We start from the raw sequence: 24,039 nt of genomic DNA on the forward strand, positions 1-24,039 counted from the left end.
GTAGTGAAGCCTCGTGAGGCCGGTGGGACGCCGGTGGGGCTCTTGCCAGCCACGGGGGCTGGCCACGCAGAGCTGCCCCGGGGCAAGCGCTGTCTGGGGATGCGTCCTCTGGCCACGCGGTGCCACTCCCCTCTGCGGGGTGGGAGGGCGAGGCCAGTGGGCCAAGAGCAGGGAGCGACTGCTGGGGACATGGGGCCAACCGGCCAGGCAGGGGCCCTAAGCAAAAGGGGCCGAGCAAAAGGAAGCGTGGCTTCACGGAGCTCCCCGTTGCCTCATGCAGCTCGTCGGCATGGGAGGGAGGCTGCCGTCAGCCCAGAGGCCTCTCGCTGCCAAGGTTCGGCGAAGTGCAAGCAGTGGGAGAGCAGGCGGAGCTGCCGGTGTGTCTGCGGCAGAGAAGATGGCCAAGGGGGTCCTAGCCTCCCCTCTCGTGCTCCCAGAGTCCGGAGGGGTCACCCATTGAGCTGGTGGGTGGGAGATCCGGGAGGGATAAAAGCAGTGCGTGCAGAGCTGCCCTGGGGAGTTACCTCCGAAGGAGACAGTGCTGGTGCTGGCCCCCAATTTGAGGGGGTTTGAGAGGAGATCGGGCGGATTCACGGTGGAGGAGAGGGCTGCCCGTGGCTCCCTGTCCAGAGAGCCCTTAGTGGCCTCCAGTGCCAGAGGGAGCACGGGGGGGGGGGGGGGGGGGGGCCCCCCCCCCCCCCTTGGGGGGCGGGGGGGGGGGGGGGGGGGGGGGGGGGGGGGGGGGGGGCTGCGGGCCTCATCTCCCACTTGTGGGCTCTGCGGGCAGCTGGCGGGCCCTTGTGCGGGCAGAACGCTGGCCAGGATGGACCTTGGCCGAACCCAGTGGGGCGTTCCTTGGGCACCTCCTCCCAGCCAGGATGGCACCTGCAAGCCGCCAGGCAGGGCTCCCAACTTCCTGTTAGTGCATCCCCTAGAAGCTGCTGCAGGGAAGGGCACACGGGGCTGGACCGCCCAGGCACTCCTCGCGTTCTCCACTTCCGGGGAAGAGAAGCTGGCTTCCCCGGCGGCGTGGCCCTGTGCCCACGCTTCTGCCGAGCTCGTGAAAACGCCAGGGAGAGGGCCCAACAGCAGTTCTGTGGGGAAGGTGTGGGAGAGGCCCCCACTGGACCCCTGAAGGTGGAGCGGCGGCCTTGCTGGGGTGTTCCCCACATCCTGCTGCCGTTGCCCGGAAGAGTTTGCTTAATACCTTTCACCAAATATGTCACAGGTGGTAAAAGCCGGCCACAAGCACCCGCTACTTGGCGCGATGCAACCCATTCCTGTTGGGCCCAAAGCCGTCCTCTCTCTGAACTGCCGTGAACGCTCTCCCGGCCTGCCCGGCCTGCCGAGGCCCCGTGCCTCGCCCAAGGGCACTCTGGCAGCACAGCGCTCCCCTGCCCAGGCGCCTCGGGGACTCCGCGGTCCCATCCACCCCAGCCACAGACGGGCTTTCGACGTCCTCTGAGCAGATGAGCCCTGTGAACCTGGCCGGGAAAGACGCGCTTGCCAGTGGAAAGCGTGTGCAGGCCGGGGGGAGGGAGCTAATGGAAGCCACATGTGCAGCTCAGCGTTAGAAATACTCCATCAGAGTCCCAGGATAAGGCGAGCGTCTCCTCCTGCGTGTTTGTGTTGAAATGCCAGAAGTCCGTTTGCCGCACTAATCCTTCCTGATGTCTTCCCATGGTGTTTTTCTACTCCGCTGCAAAGCCTCCAGACACAAAGGGCCGTGTCTGTCTGTCGGGCGGAGCTGGCTTTGAAATGCTCTCGCAGGAGGACGGGCTCGGAGGAGGCCGCTCGCTGCCGCGCCCAGTCCAGAAGCCTCCGGAGCGCTCGCTCGGCCTAAGAGGCAGGCAGCCCCTTCGCAGGTCACGGGTCTCTGCTATTTGTCTCTGACCTAACAGATCTGGAGTTCTTCACATCAAAACTGAGTCTTGCTGAGCTGAGATCAAACAGGCCAAGGTAAAGGGGTTTGCCAGTGATTTATCATGCCAGGCAGAGCGATCCGGCCAGGGGGCCACGCAGGACGAAGCGGACATTCCAGCCATTTCTCATGTGTGCTTAGGAGGGGACACCCCAGTCGAACGGGATGCCCCCCCTTTTCCCATGGCCTTTCTTTGTTTTGCTTTTTTCGGGATAAATATTGAGAGAGAGCATGTCCCAGTAAAAACGACGTGTTCGCTAGTAAAGAGCGCCGCGTTCAAAAGCCGATGATTAACGGGAAGGTTGCAGTTACTGTCTTCACCTAAAATAACAAAGGGAGGCAGAATCCATCCCAGTGCAAGTGGAAACGGGCACGATCCACTGAGAAAGGCTCTGTTGGGCCACTGGTGCCTCCGCAGCGCTGCTGGCCCAAGGAAGTTCGCGCAGGGAGTTGCCATCTCAGCGCCCAGCAGGGCCGAGAGTTGGTCCCCGTGGTTGGGAGCAGCTGAGGGGGTGCGGGATGGTGAAAGGCGGAGGCCGTGGCTTGGCGCCATGGGAGAGAGCTCTGCCTGCAGCTGCCTGGCCAAGGCACCCGCACCCAGTCTCCTTCCCGGCAGCCTGGGGGGCACAATTCCTGTGCTGCCCAGCAGCTGAAGGGAGGTGGCTGCCTGCAGGCCACGGTCCCCAGACACTGGCCCAGGGCCAACCCGGATGCGGGCAGTGGGAGCCGAGTGCTCCATTCCTGCTCAGCCCCCTCTGAGCGCCTGAAGCCACGCTCTGGCAGGCACCGAGGATGCCAGAGACGCGTTGGAGAGGACTATGCAGTGGGCCAGATACCGGTCTCTTGCTGACCCCGGAAACGCGTTGCCCCTCCTCCTCAAGGGTCGGGTTTGGGACAGCCACAAGGTGGGCGGCGAAGGGGCCCTCGGAGCTGCAGAAGGATCTCACGTCAACGAGGCCTTCTTCCCCTCCCAGTCCTAGAACCCAAAAATCTCCCAAAGAGAGGAAATGAATGAAGTTTCCAGAGACACCAGTGCCTGCCTAGAATCAGAGGTATTATGAAATATTTACCAAAGGAAACGGGGGCCGCTGGATTTTTTGCGTGCCTTCAAAATTGTCCCCGAATGCCATGATGCACGCGGCTCCTGCAGGCCTGAGAGGCGCTTGGGGCCAAACAGCTGCGACTGCTTCATAGGAATCCTCGGCATTCGGGGCCGCCACCCTCCCGCCTGCCTCCGGTCTCCCAGGTTCGCCCTGGAAAGCTCCTGGAGGATCCTGCCTTTGATGGCGCTAAAAGTATTACCAGCTACTAAAGCAGCAAAGCTAAGAAATTCCTATTCGTCCAAAAGCACGCGCATCTCCTATGGGGACCTGTTATTATGTGGATGCTAAAATCCACTTCCTGAGCTGGAAAAACACTTTCTGGCAATGCAAAAGAGCAAGAGCTGGGCCTATTAAATCCATGGGAAAATACTTCCATCTTGAAGGACCCAGGGCTCAACCCTGACCCCATCTTCACTGGCATGCCCGGGAGGCCAGAAAGAGGCCAGGGGCATCCTCCAAACACCCTTGCAAGAGACTTTTGCAAAATGAAAACTGCTTTTCCACTCCTCGACTTGAGGGAAGGGATGGCGAGGGGACATTGCTTGCCATCCAGGTCGGCTCGTCCACTGCCATCTTGTCCCACTGGTGGCGTTTAAATGGCGTTGGCAGCAAGCAGAGGCCTCCGTGGGTCTGTTGGGTGCTCCGGGCAGGGGGCTGCCCAGGCCCCAGAAGCACACGGGCCCCAGCGCCTGTCTCACCTCAGCCTTGGGCAAAGAGTTGTGCAGCTTCGGAAGCACTCCCGGGTCCTGCTTCAGGCGGGGTGAGTGGCAGCAAGGCCTTGCTCCCAGTCGCCTCCCTGGAGCCCTCAGGGGCCTGTGCCTTCCCTTGCCTGTCTGGGCCAGGCGAGCGAGAGACCCTGGCAGGGCAGGGCATGTCCCCACAGGAGAGCACCAGCACCCCAGCAGCTCTGTGAGGGATTCCGGGCAGACACCTGCGAGGCCCGTCAAGCACCAGCCACGCTCTCTCCCCGAAGGCCCCTCTCCATCCCAGCAAGCCCATCCTAGCAGCAGTTTTCATCCCCGGGGGAGCCCCGTGGCCCTGGGCCCGTTCAGAGGCCCTGGAGTCCCACCCCGCGAGCGGATGCAGTGGAGACAGCAAGCGCAGAGTCCTTCCAGGAGTGAAACGCACTTCTCTCCCCCCCAGCCTGGCTCCTTCCAAGGACCAAGCCCCACCAGCCGAGCAACTGAACCGCTCCCCACGCCACACGGCTCGCCCGTGATGCCGAGGGGCGCAGCACCCCTGGCTGCCCCCCACTTTGTGCAAAGCACGGAATGCAGCTCTGGGGTCCAAATCAAAACAAATGAGCTCAGCAACGGTTGGGGAACCCGTGTGGTTAATCAGTTACCTATATGTGTGTGCGCGCGTGTGTGTGTATACACGCTTAAAGCTGAATTAAGTTGTAAAAACGAATGGCTGATTTACGGTCGCAGTCAGCCTTAATTAACAGTGATTCCAGGGGGACGGTAAACGTTGGGCAGTCTTCTCGATCGAGCTTGAACAATGCCCTCTCTGGGTGTTGTCCAATTTGTTGCATGATTTACATGGAAGCAAGCCCTCCTTTTCCCGGGGTTATCCCTTCTTCATCTGGTCTTTGGGATGAGTTATATATAAGGCACTGATAGCAACATTTGCTGTCAAATATTCCCCCTGATTTAAAGCTGCCTGCTACCCTGGTCACTATAAATAAGAGCACAATAAAAGAAAGGAACGAAAACCCAATTTGAGGCTTTGCAGGGATTCCTCATTCGCGTAATGTGTCATCGCTTGTCCGGGCCTGTGGCGGTTTTACGAACTGGCCGTAATGAAAGTCAGATCAAATGTACGGGCTTTAAACATTTAATCAACAACCATCGGAACTGGACAAGTTCTTAAAAAGCCTGGCAAAGCCAAATTTATTGTCCAAGAATCTGACTCTCCGTGGGGAGGAAAGCCCGTGGAATGGCACTACCTGACACCAAACGCCTAAAACTTTCAAAAAGTGAGTTATTTAAACATAAGGTTATGCTTGTAAAGCCGCCAGCTGCTGGATTTCAAGACTTGAAACTTTTCCAAGAGTTTGGACAAGGTACTTTATATGGGCAGGAGAGTAAATACTCCAATTTTACTGCCAATTTAAGGGTGCTCGGTTTACAGTAATGATCTTGCTTAGACCGTACTTTGTTTATAGAAAGTGGAACAGGAAGAAATGAGCGTTAACCATTAACAGTAGCAGTTGCTGCAGCCCCTGTGCTGCTATTCCGTGGCGGCCGCGCTCGCTGCAGCTGGAGTCCCCGGTGCCGCAGAGGGTGCAGCCCGGCCAGAACAGTCCTCGGTGGCTGGGGCAGAGGGCCAGCACCTTTTCAGCAGAGATCCCTGGAGGAGCGTCCTGCCACAGGGTGTCCTTCCGGCCCCTTCCACCCATGGTGTTCAGAAAGCTCTCGCAAACCGCATGATGGCCACAGGCTCAGCTGCTGTGCTGCTGAGGCCAGGTGTGATCTCTTCCCCAGCGGACGGACGGTCCTCTGTTTCAAAGGCTGCCAGGGGAGCATTCCCCTTGTTGAAGGGCAGTTCCTTTGCACTTCACCTTCAGACGGAAGAAGTGTGGCAGCAGTTGTCCCCCCAAGCTGAAGTGCCCCCCCAGGTGCCCCCACCCTCGCATCCCGAACAGCTGATCTTCCTTTGGGTTGCAGTGCAAGCCCCACCTCCCTTGTGACCGCTTCTTTACCCCGCAGCTGTTCTGGGGGCTCCTCCTCAGGGACCACGGGGTGCTCCATCCTTGTGTCTGGAGTGGCCCTCCAAGGCGGGTGCCTCTGGCTACGGGTGGCGTCCCACGGGCAGCACTCTGGTGCCCGCTCCCTGGAAGGGTACGGAGGGGCAGAAGACCTCTCTGGGGACGAGCTGGGGCATTTCTGTGCAGCACCCGAGAGCAGCCGGCTCGGCTCGGCCCCGGGCACGTGAGTGTGTCATGGGGGTGCTCCCATCAGATGTGCACAGTGGGCCCCAAGGAGGGAAAGCCAGCCCCACCTCTTGGATTCTTGCAGGGCACATGGGCCGCCCCCGTCTTCCCCGGCTGCCTTTCTCCTTGAGCGGGAGCAAAGTTGGAGATGAGTTCACGTTATCGGCTTGATTCCCATGACGAAAAGGTTTATGTCTTGAGACGGGGTATTTGGATGCCTGAGCTCCACAGCTTTGCTTCATTCAGCGCCGTTGTGCAGTTTTGACAATTTGGGGGTTTGCGATTTCTCTTTGTGCTGTGAGAATCCCAATTTCCATTTCAGGCAATCCACTTAAGGCTTCAATCCTATTTCTGTTGCAAAAGGACTCTTGATTTGGAGTGACAGATGGACGGTGGCTTTCATATTAATTTTGCAGGAGCGGGTGGTCCCGCCGTGGGCTGTGCCAGGCTTCAGCCCTGTCCGTGGAAAATGGGGCAAGTCTTGGCTTTGTTTTGCTTCTGCAGCTAAAAGCTCCAGACTTATCCCTTTCTAGAAACTGGATGGAGAGGTGTGTTGGTAGACCCAGGAGGAGATGACATGCCAGGCCCCTGCTATGCGTGTGCAAACAAGAAAAAGGCTGGGGCTTGCAAGCCCCTTTTCTGCACCCATGCAGGATTGCACCTCCAAATCAAAACCATGTTTGCATTCTGCAGTTCACCGTTTTGGCCCAGACCTGGCCCTGCCGCGGAAGCTGCTGCTTGTGACTCAGAGCTTCTCTGCCCGAGGGAGGGCTTGTGCCCCTGGGAGTCCTCACCCACACGGTTTGGGTGGTGGGTGCTGCATCCTCCCGCATCTTTCCCGTGCTCTCTGAGCATTTCCCTGCTTCTTTTAGGATGAGGCTGATGCAGCATTACAGGGCCGGCCTACTATAAATAGCCGCAAGACGGCCGTGTCCCTTTGCAGGTCCTGGTCCCATGCATCCTCTTGCGGTTGTGAAATGGAATATATAGAAAGGCAGAGAAAGAAGAGTTGGGCCGGGGGGCACTTGCAATGGACCTGCTCTTACTCCAGAAGGAATCCAGAAGCAGACTGGTAATGTGGCCCGTCCAGTGAGTTAAATGCCTGATTTAGAGAAACAATTTCTTATGTTGGGCTCGCAGCCTTATTTTGTTTATTGCCAAACAGTGTTAGTCGCAAACTGGATTATATTTCAGGCATAACCATGTGACATGTTTCATTGCATTTTTGACCTGTAACATTATCTCGGTTCCAAACAATAGTCACTCTAAAAAAGAAGATGGTTGCAAAAAGCATCAGATTTATCAGCTGAGCAGCTGTGAGTGAAGTTATGTATCTGCACATCTTCATCCCTAGAAATATTCTGCAGATGCGGCTTGCGAGTCTGGAGACGCCTTTCCAGACCCGGGTTTCGCACTTTCAATTTCACATCACTCTTCCATCTTTTCCCATCCTTTTTCCTGCTCCAAAGTGACGCTCGAGACTGGCAAGAGCCAGATCAAATGCAGATCTTAATCATGGCATAAAGTGGGTGGATGGAAAGCACAGGAGTGAATGGCAGGAGCAGCGTTGCTGAGTGGCCAGACACCGTCTGGGGTGAGGGTGGGGATCTCTAGAGCAGGGAACTCCCCAAGAGCGCCCTCCTTGGGGTGGCCGTCACCCACACGCTTGGGCGCCTTTGAGAGGGATCCCGGATGGGAGCTGCACCTGGGTCTAAACTGAAGTCTGGGCCTGACGTGAGGTGCTAGCGATGACATATGAAGCCCTGAATGGTTTAGGGCAGTGATGGTGAATCTTTCAGAGACCGAGTGCCCAAACTGCAACCCAAAAACCACGTATTTACTGCAAAGTGTCAACACTGCAATTAAACCTAAAAATGGAGGTTTTAGTTTAGAAAAAATAACTCATAGCCAGTCCAAGATATCTATATATATATCCATCCATCCTTGGCAGCACACTGACCAGCCATGCGAAAGCTTGGACGAGTTGCAGCTAATGAGCCGCGGCTCGTGACATCATCTCACGGTGCCGCTACTCCTTTCCGAGCATGCGCATGGCCCCTATGTGCGCTGTTATCCCATGCTCGTCTGCTGGGGTGATGCTGGGGCAACTTGGCTTGCATGCCGACAGAGAGGCCTCTGCATGCCCACTGTGGCACATGTGCCATAGGTTCGCCACCACTGGTTTAGGGCCTGCTGATCTAAGGGAAGGCCTCCTTCCCTATGAGCCTGCCCAGACCTTAAGACCATTGCGGAGGTCCTTCTCTGAGAGCCCTCCTTGAAAGAGGTGAGGGCGCTGTTGTGAGGAGAAGGGCCTTCTCTGCAGTGGCACCATGATTATGGAACTCGTTCTCCAGAAAGGTGTGCCTGGCACCAGCATTTTATTCATTCTGGTGCCTGGCCAAAACCTTTTTATTTACCCAGTTTTTTAATTGTTAAATGGCATTTTAATTATTTTTGCATTGAGTACTGGCACTAAGGAGTTTTTAATGGTTGAACTGTTTGAATTAATTGTTCTTAAAAATTTTATAAACCATCATGAGATTTCTTTTAATGAATGATGGTATATAAAAACTTTCAATAAATAAGTAATACATAAATGCACAGTGGTGGTTCTCTCTCTCAAACTCCCCTTTTCAGATTTTTATCAACAATGAATGGCAAAACTCAGAGAGTGGAAAGCTGTTCCCCGTGTACAACCCTGCGACAGGAGAGAAGATTTGCGAGGTGCAAGAAGCTGACACGGTAGGGTATGCCAGGAGTCCTCCCCTTAAAGCTGCTGCCCCAGTTGCTCTGGGACACTGGCCCACGCCACAGCCAGTCCCCAGGAAGCTGCCCACCCTGCACCCCAGAGCTGGCCCGCCCAACTGGCCACGGGGCACCCCTGCCCCCCCTGCTGCCTTGGCTGCCCCGTGGGGCCCCCACCTTGTTAGTGGCCGGGCCCCACTTGGGCAGCATGGGGGCCTGCAGCCACGGCCCCCCCTTCGGGTGAGGAGCACTGCCTGGCAGCCCGCCGAGGATGGACGCTGCCTCGGGGCAACCCAGGCAGTGCCCACCCAGGACTTCTAAAGGAAGGAGGTTTTGGGGGACTGTGGGTGCTTGAGGGGTCCCCAGTCTCCCCCTCCCGTGGCTTTTCAACAGAGGGGGGCCATGTGCTGCCCAATGCGCTCCCGCTCACCTTGGCAGCCTGGCGTTTCTGGGACGGGGCTCGGGCCTCTCCCTCACGGCGAGTCTTTTTCTCCCCCCCCCACTCCGCCATTTTTGCAGCCTGACACCGACAAGGCCGTGAGGGCCGCCCGCCTCGCCTTCTCACTGGGCTCCGTGTGGAGGAGGATGGATGCGTCGGAAAGGGGCCGCCTCCTGGACAAGCTGGCCGACCTGGTGGAGAGGGACCGAGCCCTCCTGGCCGTAAGTTTTATTTATTTTATTTATTTATTAAAACGTTTTTATGCCGCCCCATTCGCCGAAGCCTTGGGGCGGCTTACAAGTTGACCCGCGAAGGGTGCTGGGGGCCCCTCTGGCCGGTTGGAGGTTTGGCCCTGTCATGGGGAAACCATCGAAATCTGCAGCGGGGTGACCCAAACAAGATGCATAAGTAAGTGGGGTTGCCTTTGCGGATTTTTAAAGCAAGCGGTCTATGAGGTGGCCACCCCGTCAGAGGAGCCTCGGTCAGTTAATCAGGGCATGTTGGCAGGGCCTGCTTGGAGGTCCGCAGGGGGAAAGCGGCAGCGCTGCCCAGGCATCTGTGGAAGCTCCATTCCCCAGCTGGAGCCTGGCGCACATGGCGGCACCACGAGGACAGTCGGAGGCCGGGGGCCGTTCGACCGGGGGCCTCCCCAACACTGACAGGCAGCTCGCTCCTGCCCAGCCGTGGCGCTCGGCCCAGGGGCCAGCGCAGGCGTGCGTGTGTGGGCAGCCCACGAGAGGGGCCCCCAGGAGAGGCTGCCTGGCGCGGCTGGGCCGGGACATGGCCAGGAAGGCCCCCAGGGGCTCCGGGCCACAGGGAAGGCTGCAGCCCAGGGCTGGGTCCTCAGAGGCTGCCATTGAGGAGGGGTTTGGAGGAACCCCGGGGTGTTGGGCCAGGGCTCATGGCGCCTCCTTCCACCAGCAGCGCCTCGACGGATCGGGCCCGGCAGAGGCCAAGCCCGGGGGCAGCGAGCGGGGCAAGGGCCGGGGGCTGCCGGCACCACCGCTGAACGGCCGCCGCCTCTGCGCCGAGCCCCACGGCCTCAGGGCTGCTCCCGCCGCATGCCGGGCGACTGTTGAGCCGCGCGGCTCAGGAGGACGTGGCGGAGCACGTGTGGCTGGCCCTGCACGGTGGCACTTAATGTTATTTTCCACATGTCAAGTGCTTTGAACTAAGCCGGCAAACATCTTAATTCCAGCTTTGTCAACACTTAAATCATCTTACCACCGGCGCATGCTGTAAAATCGCCACGGGGAGAAGGGAAGGGCTGGGCAGCCCAGCCAGCTCCCTGCCTGTCGCGGGATCCCGCTTCCTGAGCCAAGCGCTTTATTGAGCGGGGGCCTCATGCAGCGCCACCGGCTGCGCTTGCAGGAGGGGAGCCGGGGAGAAATACGGCCCTCGCCCTTCTGTATATCAACGGGATTTATGACCCACATCCCTTTGCGTGATATACCTGCTTTCACAAGCGCATTTCCCCCTCTTGGAACAATCCTGGGTGGATAACGGTGCCTCCTAAAAGTGATTTAAGTGATCCCAGTGGAAATTTTATGGGGTTCCTTAAGAGGATCTTTAGGATCTTCATTCTCTTTCTTGTGCGCTTTTCTTTCCTTTCTTTTTTTGTTCAGCCCTGCTTTGCTTTGCTTTGCTTTGCTTTGCTTTGCTTTGCTTTGCTTTGCTTTGCTTTGCTTTGCTTTCTACTGCAAGGGGCCCGTGACATGTTTAGTCAGACTCCCCACCGCCATGGAGGTGAGAAACAGGCCCGCTGGGTGCCGGGGAGATCTTGGCCCCCCGCAGGGCTCCTGCAGCCACAGCAAGTGTCCTGGCGGACCCCCGGAGGCGCCTGGCCCTCCTCTCTTCCGGGGTGCGGAGAATCCAGAAAGGGCTCTGAGGGGCACTCCTCAGTCACCTTCCGCAAGCTCTGCCTGGCCTTGGCCCCTGGTGCGAGGCACCTCTGCCTGGCACGCCGGGGACTGCAGCCAGAGGGGAGGCAGCCTCTCCAAGGCAAGGGAGACCCCCAGGCACTCGGATCCCCTGGAAGATCAGCAGGGGCTGTACAGGAGCCCCAACCTGCTGGGGGGCATGCGGGGGACTGACAGCTGGGAAGCCCCCAGGGTGCTGCGGGGGGTGGCCACTTTCCCAGGCGCCCATCCAGATTCACGCTTGGCTTCGCAAAAGTTCTGGGCTCCCCAGGCCAGGACCCACCCCTTGGGGAGCAGAGCATCCCCCGCCGCAGACGCTGACAGACGGCCATGGTGGGGCTCACCCGCACTTCCTCTTCTCTGTCCCCAGACCATGGAGGCGCTGAACAGCGGGAAACCCTTCCTGCAGGCCTTCCACGTGGACCTGCAGGGCGTCATCAAGACGCTGCGGTATTACGCTGGCTGGGCGGACAAGATCCACGGCGTGACCATTCCAGTGGGTAAGTGGAGGCCACCACAAGAGGACTGGCGCTCCCAGAGGCACCGGTTCACAGGCACCGCTTCCCAGCGAGGCACCGCACTCCCAGCCACAGTGCTTGCGCCGCCGGGACCATCCTGTGGCTTCCGGTTTCCAGTGCCTGTCCAGAGGGGCTGTGGCATTCCTAGCCACTGGCTCAGTGTCCCGGCTGGGCGGGATCTCCCCGCTCTGGGAAGACCAGCCCTTGGCAAGGCGGGTCAGTCTGGCCAACTCTGCTGCTCCGGCATCGCGAACACCGGCTCCACGCGGGCGGGGGATTGCGGGGCAGGCGGGGGAGTGCAGGGGTGCAGCTCTCGGCATGCCGCCTTAATCTCCATCCTTGGCATCAAACCCCCCCTGAGCAGGCTGGGGGCGTCTAGGGATGTGTCGGTAAAATTCCATGTTAATTGCAATGCCGACTGTGGGAAGGAGGTGCCAGCTCTTAAGGAGCCCTGCTGCAGCCGGGGCTTTGGAGGCCCCCCTGCTGGGTGGGGGGGGCTGCTTGTGCCTAATCAAATTAATTGGCCCTCCCCGGTGAGCCCCCATTCACAGTGTGCGTCCCTGTTCCTCCAGTGGAACTCAGCAGGGCTGTGATGTGAGGCGGTACGTGGCCATGATCCAGATCTTGGCAGGCCAGCCGTGGGGGGGGGCAGGCATATTAACCAGCTGCCCAAGGCAAAACCCAGCCCTGTGGCCCACAAGTGCTGGAGGTCGTTCTGTGGGGAGACGAGCGCCAGAAAGCAGCCATGCATGCAATCAGTGGGGCATGTGGTCCACAGCTTCTCAGGGTCCTTGGGGGGGGGGGGTACCGGCCCAGGGGACAGGGGTCTGCTTTACATGCAGAGCCCCAGGGCCACGGGCAACTGCATGCCCCGCTGGCCAGCAGGATCAGTCCCCTCGGCACAGCCCGGCAGAGCGTTCAGGCAGGGTTTCCCCGGCCCACTCAGGGCTGCTGCTGGGCCACCATGTTGGGCTTCTGCTTGCCAGCAGGCACCTGTCCACAGAGGGATGCCCTCCCTCATCTGTTACAAAGAGCCTGGTGCCCAAAGGAGCAGAGCCACGTTGGCAGGGGAGCCCCTGCTGGGACAGAGCCTGGGCTGGACACTCCGGCATCAGCCCGGCCTGACGCCCGAGCCCCCTGGCCTCACCCGGGTGGCGCTCCTCGCTGGGCACCCCCATGCAGCTGGACCCGGAGCACTGCTGGGGCCGGCTCAGACACAGCAAGCTGGCTGTGCAAGGCCGTGCTCGGGGCCCTGCCAGCTGCCCTGCCAGGTCACAGCGAGACCCAGGCCGGTGGTTCCGTCCAGTCAAGCGGCAGCAGAGCTGCTGGGGGGTTTGTCCCCCACGGGTTCTGCAGAGCAAGGGCCCCAAACTGGACGCAACTGCACGGGCTTGGGGCAGAGCGCAAGCAGTGTGCCGGGATGCCCCCTCTTCAAGCCCCAGTTGCGCCTCTGGCACACGTGGGCCGCGTGGGAAAGACACCCCAAGGGGGAGCCCTGGGAGAGCAGCTGCCCTCTTGGAGGGGACTGTGCCGGCTCAGAGACCAGAGTCCCGGGGCGATTCACGTCATGGGAGGCAGCAAAGAAAGCCTTGGAAGTGACTTTTCCAGCGGAACGCCTGCGTCTTTTCAGGGGTCTTTTGCTTTTGCGGGACTTGTCCTTCCTGTTGAGTGTCAACATCTGTAAAATTTGAGCTCCCTTTGTTTTTAGGGGAAAATTGTTTTCAGCTCTCAAGATTATGAAAAGTGATGCAGCCGGCCCACTGCTTTCTCAGCACAGGAAGGGAAGCTCAAATCACCCCCAACCACGATTTCTTGTGATTTTCAAGTCCTTTTCCTGTTCCAGGAACAAATTTGAGCTTGGAATCCTGTCCACAGAGTTGGCTGGCTGTGCCCGGTGCTCAGACCCCGCGCATGACGTGCGCTCTGTGCGGATGTGTTGGAGAGGAGCGTGGGCAGAGTCAGGGCTTCGGAGTTGCAGGACCAGCCCTGGCAGAGAAGGGTCCGTTTCCTCCTCCTCATAGCGCTAGTAAAAGACTCTGCCTTTTACTAATTAGCCCTCCCTCCTCTGTCTGCCCCCCCACCCCCGGTGTGACTTCTTCTCCTTATCGGGGCTCTGGTTCCTTTCTCTTCTCCCCCTCCACTGATAACCAGCCTATCTTTATTAGGTTCCTCTGAGTGTCTTGAAAACATCACTGCTCGCGAGAGCGCATCCCAGCTGGCCAGCCGCGGCCTTGCGCCGCCCTTCCTCTCCTCGCACCCCCGGCCCCCGGCCCTTGCACAGCCCAGACAGAGCAGAGTGGGGAAAGTCGGCAACCAGAGCAAGGCTTGTTTCTAATCAAAGTCAAGTTGAAGACTATGTTTAGAAACCAGGATGCTTTCGTGATGCATCCATTTATCACGGCCAGATGTTTGCAGGGAGGCCTCACCGAAGTAACGTCTGGGGTACCCGTTGCCATCCGACGCGGTGTGCTGGCGCAGAGGGGCTGGTGGTCCACCCAAAGGCCACGGGAGACACCAGGGGTCCCTGGGGGACCCGAGGGAGGCACGCGCGACAACTGGGTGAAAGAGCAGGCGGGAGTCTGCCCGCTGCAGCTCTGCGTGAGTTGGGCATGTTGGGCCAGCCACCTCCTTCCAGGCAGCTTTTGGTGCAAGTGGGCGACTTGGCCGGCAGCCCCCTCGCCCGGCGGGGAAGGGCGGCCTGTGGGTTGGTGCTGGGGAAGGGTGTTACCTTCCCTGTTTCAGAGCTTGTGCTGACTGGCACGTGAAGAGAGACATCCGCCTGGCCTGGCCGGGCCTGCGGGGAAGTGGAGAAGGGCGAGGCTGGTGGCCACGGCGCCAGCTGCCGGCCACTTGAGGGGGCCAGCGACCTGGCTGGGGTCTGGCTGCTCGGACAGTGAGCTGGTGGGGGGGCACCTGTCCTCGGTCCCACAGGTGGAAAGGAGGGGCTGGAGGGCCTCGGGGACTGCCAAGCCACGTGCCCGTAGAGCAACCGGGCTCTCTCTTTCAGACGGAGATTACTTCACCTTCACAAGGCACGAGCCCATCGGCGTCTGCGGACAGATCATTCCCGTGAGTACCGCTGCCGCGCCTCCAGCGTGTTCTCGTGGGGCCAGTGCCTCGTGGGGGCTTTCGTGGGACGCACCCTGAGTGGGGGCGGCTGGGTGGGAGGCGGGCTGCGTCGGGAGCGCGCTGTGGGGGCGTCTTCCGCAGCCTCCCGGCGGTGCTTGTCGGCACATCCCAGCTGCGCTTCGGCCCTGGGCTTGCCTTGTTAGGAGGCGTAGTCTCGAGTCGGCCCGTTCCCAGGACCGGGCAAGCGCGGCACTGTGTCCGTGGGCCCTTTGCCAGGAGAGATGCTCTGCAACGAGGAGGAAACGGGGTTTTCACTCCCCAGCTCCGCACTGCGGTGCGACTGGAGCGCTGTCCCTCAGGGGTGGCCGTGGGTTTTACCCTCTTTCCCCCCATTTCTCCACACCTCCCTACGAGGGAGGCTCATCTGGTGCTTTGGACGGGGGGGAGGGGGTCAGTGCACCTGCTGTAGGCCTGTGCCCAAGCCAGAGGCCGGTGCTCTGCACACGCGTGTGCACACACAGGGGGGCTGCTCGCGGCCACATCCCACCCTCAGCCCTGCCTTCTACTCCGGAGGAGCCCCTGGTCACGCACCCCGTCTCCAGCCCGTGTGGGAGCGGCCTCGCTGCAGGCCTGGCGCCTGCCAGGCCGGGACGGTCAGTGCCAGCACTGGGTCACCGCCACACCTGGCCGAGGCCATCCTGTGAGGGGACGGCGCTGCTCCTGACCTCTGCCCCGCCTTTCTCCGCTGGCAAGCCCCACAACTGACCAGCGAAATGGTGGGTGCTGCGGCCGTTCAAAGCGGAGCGTCCCCGGCAGGGCATTCATGCAGGAATGAAAAAGCATTTTCTGGGCTGCGGAAAACCCCCGTGGTAAGAAGGCCTTTTCAAAGGGCTGGTGGAAGAGGGCTGCGAAGCCACCAAGGTCAAGCGAAGGGCCCGGAGCCCGGTGCCAGCGCCGATTATGATCAGCACTGCTAAGCCTTCTGATCTGTGTTTGTGCAGGTCTGGGCCCAGCGATAGGGGTCCCGTTTGTGCCCCCCCCAATTTCCCTGCAAGGGGCTTTTTAAGTGGTTAGACAAAATAGCCCCAGGAGCAGCTCTGTGGAATATTGGACAATATTCCCTCAGACAAGGTCTTTCAGAGCCTGTTTCAGAGGAGGAGCGTGACATCGGGAGCGCCGTTCGGGGCTGGCAAAGGAGGGGCCTGCATACGAGCGATGTGTGCGTTGCGTGAGCAGGGGGTTCCCGCACATTCCCGCCTCTGTCGCTGGCCCGTCGCCAGGAGAGCTCCCTGGAGCCTGCTGACCGACCGTGGAATGCCCGGTGAGCGATCGGGGCACACGCCGGGCAGACGCTGCTCTGGACCCACAAGGCTTCACTGAACTTCCTACGAAGTTTGGTGCGGTTCTGTCTTGCAGTGAGCATTGAGTGTGGGATGTCATGTTGTTTCTCTCTCTCACACACATGCACGCGCGCGCGCGCACGCGCGCGCACACACACACACACACACACACACACAGAGGGAGAGGGAGAAGGAGCTTTCTACAGTGGTATCCAGAGCAGTGTAGAGAAAACACGTCATATGGATAAAGCCACACTCATTAAGCAAACCGATCTGCAGTAAGACGCTTGGTGCTTCTGACTGCCACTGCCTGGAGCCTGCCAGAAGTAGCCTAAAGTTCTTTCTGCCCAAACGGGCCTCGAGTGGAATGGCCTTCCACGGGAAGTGGTTGAGGCCCCGTCGGTGAGGGTGGTCACGGATAGGTTGGACATGCACGTGGTGGAGCCAGGGGTCAGACTAGATGGCCCGGGAGACCTCTTCTGACTCGCACTGTTTCTCTGTTTCTATGAGTTGCACCAGAAGTGTCAGAACTTTGCAGGGCTCTTAGTTGCCCAGGCTGATTTTCTTTCCTTTCACAGCATGAAGGGGAGGTGGGGCAGACACGGAAAGTGAATCGTTTTGGTTTTCTGGTTTATTTATTTAGAAAATTTCTATGCTGCCCCATTCGCCGAAGCCTCGGGGTGGCTTACAAATAAATCAATTAAAAAACTATAAATTAACAATATAAAACAAGTTAACAGTATAAAATAAGTTGCCCTGGCCAATGAATAAAATAAATAAATACCATTAACAGTTAAATGACGCTTGAATAAAAAGGTCTTCGCCTGCTGCTGAAAAACAAATAACGATGGCGCCAGGCGGACCTCTCTGGGGAGCACATTCCATAGATTGGGTGCCACTGCAGAGAAAGCCCTCCTCCGAGTACTTACCCTCCTAATTTCCTTCACGGAGGGTTCCCAGAGAAGGGCCTCTCCCGCTGATCTCAGGGGGCGGGCGGGCTTATATGGACGTAAGCGCTCCTTCAGGTAGCCAGGACCCAAGCCGTTTAGGGCTTTATAGGTCATCACCAACACCTTGAATTGGGCCCGGACTTCAATGGGAAACCAGTGAAGCTGACAGAGGACTGGAGTCATGTGAACATAACGCCCAGCCCCCGTCAGCAGCCTGGCAGCTCTATTTTGAACCAATTGAAGTATCCGGAATGTCTTCAAGGGTAGCCCCACGTAGAGCGTGTTACAGAAGTCAAGGCGGGAAGTCACCAACGCATGAGTCACTGTCTCCAGGCAGTCGTTTTCCAGATAGGGACACAGCTGGTGAATCAGCTGAAGCTGAAAGAAAGCGCTCCTCGCCACCGCTGTCACCTGAGCTTCCAGCGAAAGCTCTGGGTCGAGGAGCACTCCCAAGCTGCGGATCTTGTCCCTAAGAGGGAGTGCAACCCTATTCAGGACTAAGTTCAGGTGCCCTTCCCCGAAGCCCGATCCACCGACCAACAGGACCTCCGTCTTGTCTGGATTGAGCTTCAGTTTATTGGCCCTCATCCAGCCCATTACCTCGGCCAGGCACCGGTAATCTGCTGCCAGCCCGGCTGCAGAAGGGCGAAGCACCGACCCTCCATCCCACGGTTGGTCTGCGAGAGTGTCCCTGCCCGGGTGGCAAGGACAGTGCGGATTGCGGCTGTGCTGCTTCAGGCTTCCGAGGGACTGCCGGTGGACTCACAACGGTGCGCTTGCCCGCCACTCTGCTTCCGCACGGCCCGCTGGGAAGAGGCGGCCAAGTGGCACGAGGGGCCCTCCTCTGGCCCCCTTCTTCCCCGGCCAGCTGCGTGGCAGGCGGCTCAGAGCTCTTCCAAAGCAGGGCGGGGAGCTGTGGGGCTGCTACTGTGGCCAGCACTCCCAGAAGCAGGGTGAGGTGCCACGTCGGACACTCTGGCATGCCAGCCGCAGCCTTCAGAAGGCCTTTGCCATGTGGGGAGAGCAGCCCGCGGGGCCCTTGAGAGCACCCAGGGCCTTCTCTGCCCCCCACGCATGGCAAGAAGGGCCCTGCTGAGGCAGCACATCCCCAGCTTCCGACGCACCCCAGACGCCGCCGCCAGAGCGCCTCTGGAGCGTGCTTCCAGGCTCCCCTCGTGCGCTCCTCCGGGCGGATATTCCTCTGAGACCTGCCAGGCAGGAGACGGTGCAGTGACCGTGACCTCCCATCCCCTTGCAGTGGAACTTCCCCCTGCTCATGTTCGCCTGGAAGATCGCGCCTGCCCTCTGCTGCGGCAACACCGTGGTGATCAAGCCGGCGGAGCAGACCCCGCTCACGGCCCTGCACATGGGAGCCCTGGTCAAGGAGGTGAGGGGACGCGGGCGCCAAGGCTCTCCCGGCCTCGCGTGGCCCGTTCTTCCCCACGGGCGCCGAGGCCAAACTCTTGCCGAGCACCCCTCTGCCAGCAGCTCGGCCTCCGGAGAGTCCGGGTGGGGAAAACGGCCCCACGGCTGGAGAGAGAGCCTGCGCTGGTGTGGGGGCAGGCAGGGAGGAGGCACGGCTTTGGGGGTGCTCGGCAGGCCACGCGGGGGCTCTGCGCCCCGTTCCACGTGCTCACGGCCCCTCCAACTCTCTCTTGCGACAGGCTGGCTTTCCACCGGGTGTGATCAATATTTTGCCCGGATTTGGGCCCACGACCGGGGCAGCGATGGCCTCCCACGTGGGCATCGATAAGATTGCCTTTACAGGCTCCACCGAGGTAAGTGTTTTCTCGAGGGTGCCAAATCTGACTGGCGGGGGCCCTGAGCAGAGGGGAAGCCTCTCAGGGGCTTTCTGTTCTGCTCTCTCGGCCATGGAAGCCCCTCCGGCCACCTCCCAGGCACCCTTTAGGATGCGTGCTCTGGGTGGCAAGGACCATGCCGGAGGCACTCCCGGCAGGCTGGGCTGCAGGGGCAGCTCTGTCCCCCACTCCCTCGTGGCACCGGGCTCCCCTGCACCCAGCAGCTGCATCCCCTCCTCATGCAGCCCCCCGGCTGCCGCCCACCTGCAGCCGCCTCCCAGAATTCTGGAGGGCCCGGCAGGAGCAGATAGGTTTTGTGAATGCATGTGGTCCGCATGTTAGTTAAATATACCCTCACGCAGGATGCTGTCCTGATTGCAGGAGGAAAAATACAGCTGGGTTTGGTTTCAGCGTTGTCTATTGTAGCCAAAATAAATTTTCAGCGTCATTCCAGAGGGCTTTTGTTTTTAATAGGCGTTTAAACTCAAAGTATGCTGTGGATTTTGTCCTAACTCGATACCTGCCTTTAAGAGCCCCACTAATAAGAAGTGAAAAGCATTGCAGAGAGGGAAAAAGGCAATACTCTAAGAGCCTAAAGTGGGAACAGCTGGAACGGTTTAGTGCAACGTGAGTGTAAACTGTTCCACATTGCTGTTTATTTCCTGTGCTGCGGAATTCTTGTAGCAACGAGTCAGCGCGGTTGCACTTTCAAAACAGTATGGCAGGATCAGCTGTTCTGCCGAGCGAGTGAGCGAGCGAGGACTTCGCAGAACCGAGGCTGCGGCTTTATGGCTCTCGAAGTGGACATGGCTTGTTTTCTGCACCTGCCTTAGTTTCATGGCTTGTACGCGTCCCGGGGATTGAATTTCCTGCTCTCCTCAGAGTTTGCTCTAGATACCTGGATCTGCAGGTGGTATTTTAGCACATTCCGAATGATCTTGGTCGCAGGCAGCAAAGAGGCTTGGCCAAGTCCAGGCACAGAAACGCTTCAGGGCAACGGTGCCTCGAAGGATGGTGGAGTTTTCCAAGCCCCAGGATCTATTCTGGCTTCGCTTTAACCGTACTGGGAAACGCCTCAGCAACGGCTGGTGGAACAGTTCCGGAAGGCCCGTGGAGCAGGGGGGGCTGCAGGGCTGACCCACTGTTGGCCCCTCCCCACACGCACGCTGGATTTCTTCCTTGCAGTATTTTTGTACTGCAAGAGGGCTGCATCCGTTGCATTTCTGTGGCCAAATGTGGGCATGCTTGTTATAAGCCACACAGAGAGCTTTGGCTGTGGGGCAGTATAGAAATGATGAAGGAGATGGAGGAGGAGGAGGAGGAGGAGGTGAGCCCCCCTGGTATCAAAATCATTTCAATAAGTAAAACAGCAAAACAAGAAGGGAACAGGGCTAGAACTGCAAGTGCGGGGCCTGCGTGGGTGAGCCCAGCCCTGCCCCTTCTGGATTCACCTAATCAAGGCTGTCAAATGTGGACTATTCTGTGTGTGCCCCTGGAGTGAGGGGCATAATGCCCGCCCCTGTTTGCCCCGGTGCAACATCTCCATGCACAGCTGCTAGATCTTGTCACGGCATCACACTTGAAACGCCGCTGAAGCAAGGGGCCTGGCAGAGCACAGCGGCTCATCGATGCGCCCGGCCTCTGGTGTGTCCTCTGACGTGGGTCCCGCTGATCGCTGACTTGGGGTTATTTCGTCAGGATGCGTGCCTAGCGGGATCCCTGCTGCGGTGGGTTGATTTGATGCATTTGCCCGTTTGAACTTGCAGCCTTCCGGAAGGCAAAGTGGGACGGCACCATGGCAGCAGCAAGAGATAGGTCGCTGCGCTTGCCCCCCCCCCGCCCCCCGGAAGCTCTTTCAGCTTCCTCCAAGGCCAGGGCCACACTGGGGCAGGAAACCGCCATGTGGCTCCCCTGCAGAGCCTTTGCCGTTCGTCCGCTCCAGCACCCCACCTCCTCCCTGTTCGTGGCTCACCTCTCGCAGGCGTCCCCACCCGCGGGCTGGCCACGGCTGCCAGGGTGGCTCCTCCACATGACCCCCCCCCCACTGCTTCCCTTTCGGGCCGTGGCTCGTCAGGGACAGCCGGACAAACAGACCGGCGGCATCCAAGGAGCACCGCATGCCGGGCCTGGCAGGAGGCCTGCGCTCTGCGTCCGAGGCTCCTCTCTGCCCTCGCTGAGCCAGAGAAATACGCAGGGCTTGTGCGCCCCCCAAGCCTAAAAACTCTGCTGGATGGATGGTTCGCATCACCCTGTGCGGCCTCTCTGTAGTCCTGCTTGGCTCGGTGGAGCGCCCCCAGGGCCAGGCTGGGCCAGGCCACCTCGCCCTTTGCGCTGTGGCCACCTGAGCAGCTGCACTGAGAACGCTGGCCGGCATCACTCCTCACGGGGGCCCCTAGCCCCGCTTCTCACCCCAAACCCGCGTCTGCGTGAGCTGCTTCCGGCACGAGGGGTTTGCGTCTCCCCACAGCGACTCACTTGGAGTCCTCCCGGCCGGCGGACCGGGAGCCTGATCTCAGAGCCACTGAAGTCCGGTCCAAGCAGGCCGCGCCCCAGCGAGATGCCGCATCCCAAGCGCGGAGGGGTGGGATCTTGGCCGCGGCTCCAGGGCACACCCAGCCCGGCCAGATAAATTCCCCTTCTGCAAGGGCGGCGGGGTGGGCGTCCGCTCCAGGACGCTTTGCCGGATCACAAAACAACTTTGGCGAAAAGCCCAAAGCAGCAGTGCGCCGTGCTTGGGAGGGTGCCTGAGCTGAACCAAGCGTGAGCTCATCGCCAGTCAACAAGATACCGGGCAGGATCGTCCAAGCAAGCTGCAGGCCCTCGCTCGGCAGACGTCTGGAGCCAGCAGCTGCATCACCAGCCCCCCACCCCCAGCAAGCTCCTCCCCACTGAGCTTCACGTCAGGTTGCAGGATCCGGGCAGGCCAGGCACCTCTCGCGCCAAGAGCAGGGCCATGTCTGCCCGTGTCCCTCCAGGGGAGGGGGCGATTTGGCACGGATGTTTAGCGAATGGGCTATTCTTTGTGGGCTGCTCCGGCTCTGCCTGAGGACTTCCTGGGGGGCAGTGAAGCGCCCTGCAGGGATGTGGCAGGGATGCCCGTCCTGCAACTCGCACTCCTTCTTTCAGGTCGGGAAGCTGATCCAGGAAGCTGCTGGGAGGAGCAACTTGAAGAGGGTGACTCTGGAGCTGGGGGGGAAGAGCCCCAATATTATATTCGCAGACGCAGACTGTAAGTCCCCTGCACCACAGCCCCATGTCCCGGTTTTTCTCAGGCACGGCCGGACCTGGTCCTTGGCACTTGCCCTCCCTGCCTCGAGAGCATCCTCCAGTGAGGCCAGGGTGTTTTCCCGCAGGTGAAACGCAGTCCCAGGAGGCACGCTGAGCACCAGTGTAGGGGGGGAAGGACAGGCCTTGGCCCCCAGAAAGACTGGCTGCTTCCTTGGCGGAATCGCTAGCACGCTGGGCGAGTGCAGCTCCCCCAGAGCCTGCTCGTGGTTCTTCCTTAGCACCTCCAGGCCTTCCGCAGATCCCCAGGGCTAGGCATGTCGGGCCCGGGGAGGCCACTCCCACTGAGCGTGACCCCTGGAGAACCCTCGGGAAGACGGCCAATAGATGTGGCTTGATGTGGTTTCAGCCCTGCTTTGCTTTAGCACCCCACTGGCACCCCTGGCACCCCACTCGGCCCGCGGGGGCAGGCAGACCATTCCTCTGGTCCACCCGGCACGACGCCAGTCCCTTTCGCAATGTTACTCAGGCCGGACGATGCAACAGCACGAAGCCTCCCATTGTCGCCAAAGCGAGCATCGCTCCCCTCCTGCAGTGTCCTCGTGTTTTGCGGTCCTCCTAAAGCCCTTAAAGTCTTTTCATCTCTGCCCCGTCCTTTCAGGAATCCCCACGCAAAAGCGCAGTGAATCATCCCCAGTGGTGGGAACAGGCACAAACCACATGCGTCTGGGTGTTTGATCTTTTGAAATGCCTTCCCTCACAATGCCGGGAGGGTGCCGCTCCTCGTCCCGCTGTGACGTGGCCTGGCCTTCCTTGCCCCCGGAGCGGTGCGTGTGCCGTGGGGCCGGGGGCGCACGTGGGGCTGAGCAGGCGGCGCTTCTGCCTTGCAGTGGACTACGCGGTGGAGCAGGCGCACCAAGGCGTCTTCTTCAACCAGGGGCAGTGCTGCACGGCCGGCTCGCGCATCTACGTGGAGGAGCCCATCTACGAGGAGTTTGTCCGGCGGAGCGTGGAGCGCGCCAAGAGGCGGGTCGTCGGGAGCCCTTTTGACCCGACCACGGAGCAGGGTCCCCAGGTGAAGGAGCCAGGCTGGCACCCGGCCCAACCTGAGCCCCCAGCGAGGCGGACCGAGGCCGGGCCTCCCCTGGGCACCAGGCGCGCTCCTGGCTGCCCTTCCGCCTGGGAGAGGGCCGGCCCGGGAGCAGGCCCGCTGGAGCTCCCCGGCCAGGCTCCCCCTGCGAGGAAGGCCGCCCGGCGGGTGTGTATGCATGCAGGCGTTAGCCCTGGCTTGTGGCTGGCAGAGGAGGAGCGGCTGGGGTGGGGTGCCGCCGGGCAGCAGCAGAGCTATGCCCCCTTTCTGCCCCCTTTGTGCCAGCCTGGAATCCCAGAGGGCAGCTGCAGAGGGAGGGAGGGGCAGCTGCAGCCCTCTAGTGCTGTCCAGGAGGGAGTGGCTGCGCAGCGCGAGGAATCGGGCCCTCCTGTCCAGTGACTGCAGCCACTTGTGCTCCGGGGGCCACGTCAAGGCCTCCTCCCAGGGGCCTCCAGTGTCCTGGGGGGCTGACACTGCCCCCCTCCCCCCTCCTCAGATTGACAAGAAGCAATACAACAAGATCCTGGAGCTCATCCAGAGCGGAGTCGCCGAAGGGGCCCGGCTGGAGTGCGGCGGGAAAGCCCTCGGCCGGAAGGGCTTCTTCATCGAGCCCACTGTCTTCTCCGACGTGACGGACGACATGCGCATCGCCAAGGAGGAGGTGCCCCCCGCCTCAGTTTCCCCTCCGGGCAGAGGCACAGGCTGTGAAAGGCGCAGCCCGAGCCCGTCCTCATGGTGGACCCTGGCGCTTTCCCGCCACTCTCGCTTTGCAGGCCGCCCCGGCCTGTTCTGGGAGTTTGATTAAGGCGGCGTGGCTCAGTTTGATGGAAATCAAACAGGACTTTGCACGCGTGCAGAAGAGCCACAGAGTTTCCTCATCTCACAGCAGAACCCGCCTCATTTTAGGAGTGAGCTGATGAGAAGTCCCCTCTGAATTCTAGCAGAGAGCAGGTGTAGGCATGTTGCTAGTGGGGCTGGCCACCCGT

The 24,039-nt window shown here is 60.2% G+C and overlaps 1 protein-coding gene across 3 annotated transcripts in view; it reads left to right on the top strand.

Annotated features, from left to right (window-relative positions):
* The window catches only part of ALDH1A2 (aldehyde dehydrogenase 1 family member A2), a 48,565-nt gene that overhangs the window by 20,649 nt on the left and 3,877 nt on the right, over positions 1-24,039 (top strand). For all 3 annotated transcript variants that reach the window (XM_044438890.1, XM_044438889.1, XM_044438888.1), the window contains 9 exons: positions 8,597-8,701; positions 9,224-9,364; positions 11,433-11,562; positions 14,588-14,649; positions 18,198-18,326; positions 18,604-18,717; positions 21,865-21,967; positions 22,854-23,038; positions 23,550-23,714. In XM_044438890.1, the coding sequence (XP_044294825.1) occupies positions 9,290-9,364; positions 11,433-11,562; positions 14,588-14,649; positions 18,198-18,326; positions 18,604-18,717; positions 21,865-21,967; positions 22,854-23,038; positions 23,550-23,714 (963 nt within the window). In that variant the 5' untranslated portion in view covers positions 8,597-8,701; positions 9,224-9,289. The remainder of the gene's footprint in view (positions 1-8,596; positions 8,702-9,223; positions 9,365-11,432; positions 11,563-14,587; positions 14,650-18,197; positions 18,327-18,603; positions 18,718-21,864; positions 21,968-22,853; positions 23,039-23,549; positions 23,715-24,039) is intronic.

Source organism: Varanus komodoensis, unplaced genomic scaffold (assembly GCF_004798865.1).
Source record: "Varanus komodoensis strain SLA01 unplaced genomic scaffold, ASM479886v1 scaffold33, whole genome shotgun sequence".
NCBI classification, from domain to species: Eukaryota; Metazoa; Chordata; class Lepidosauria; order Squamata; family Varanidae; genus Varanus; species Varanus komodoensis.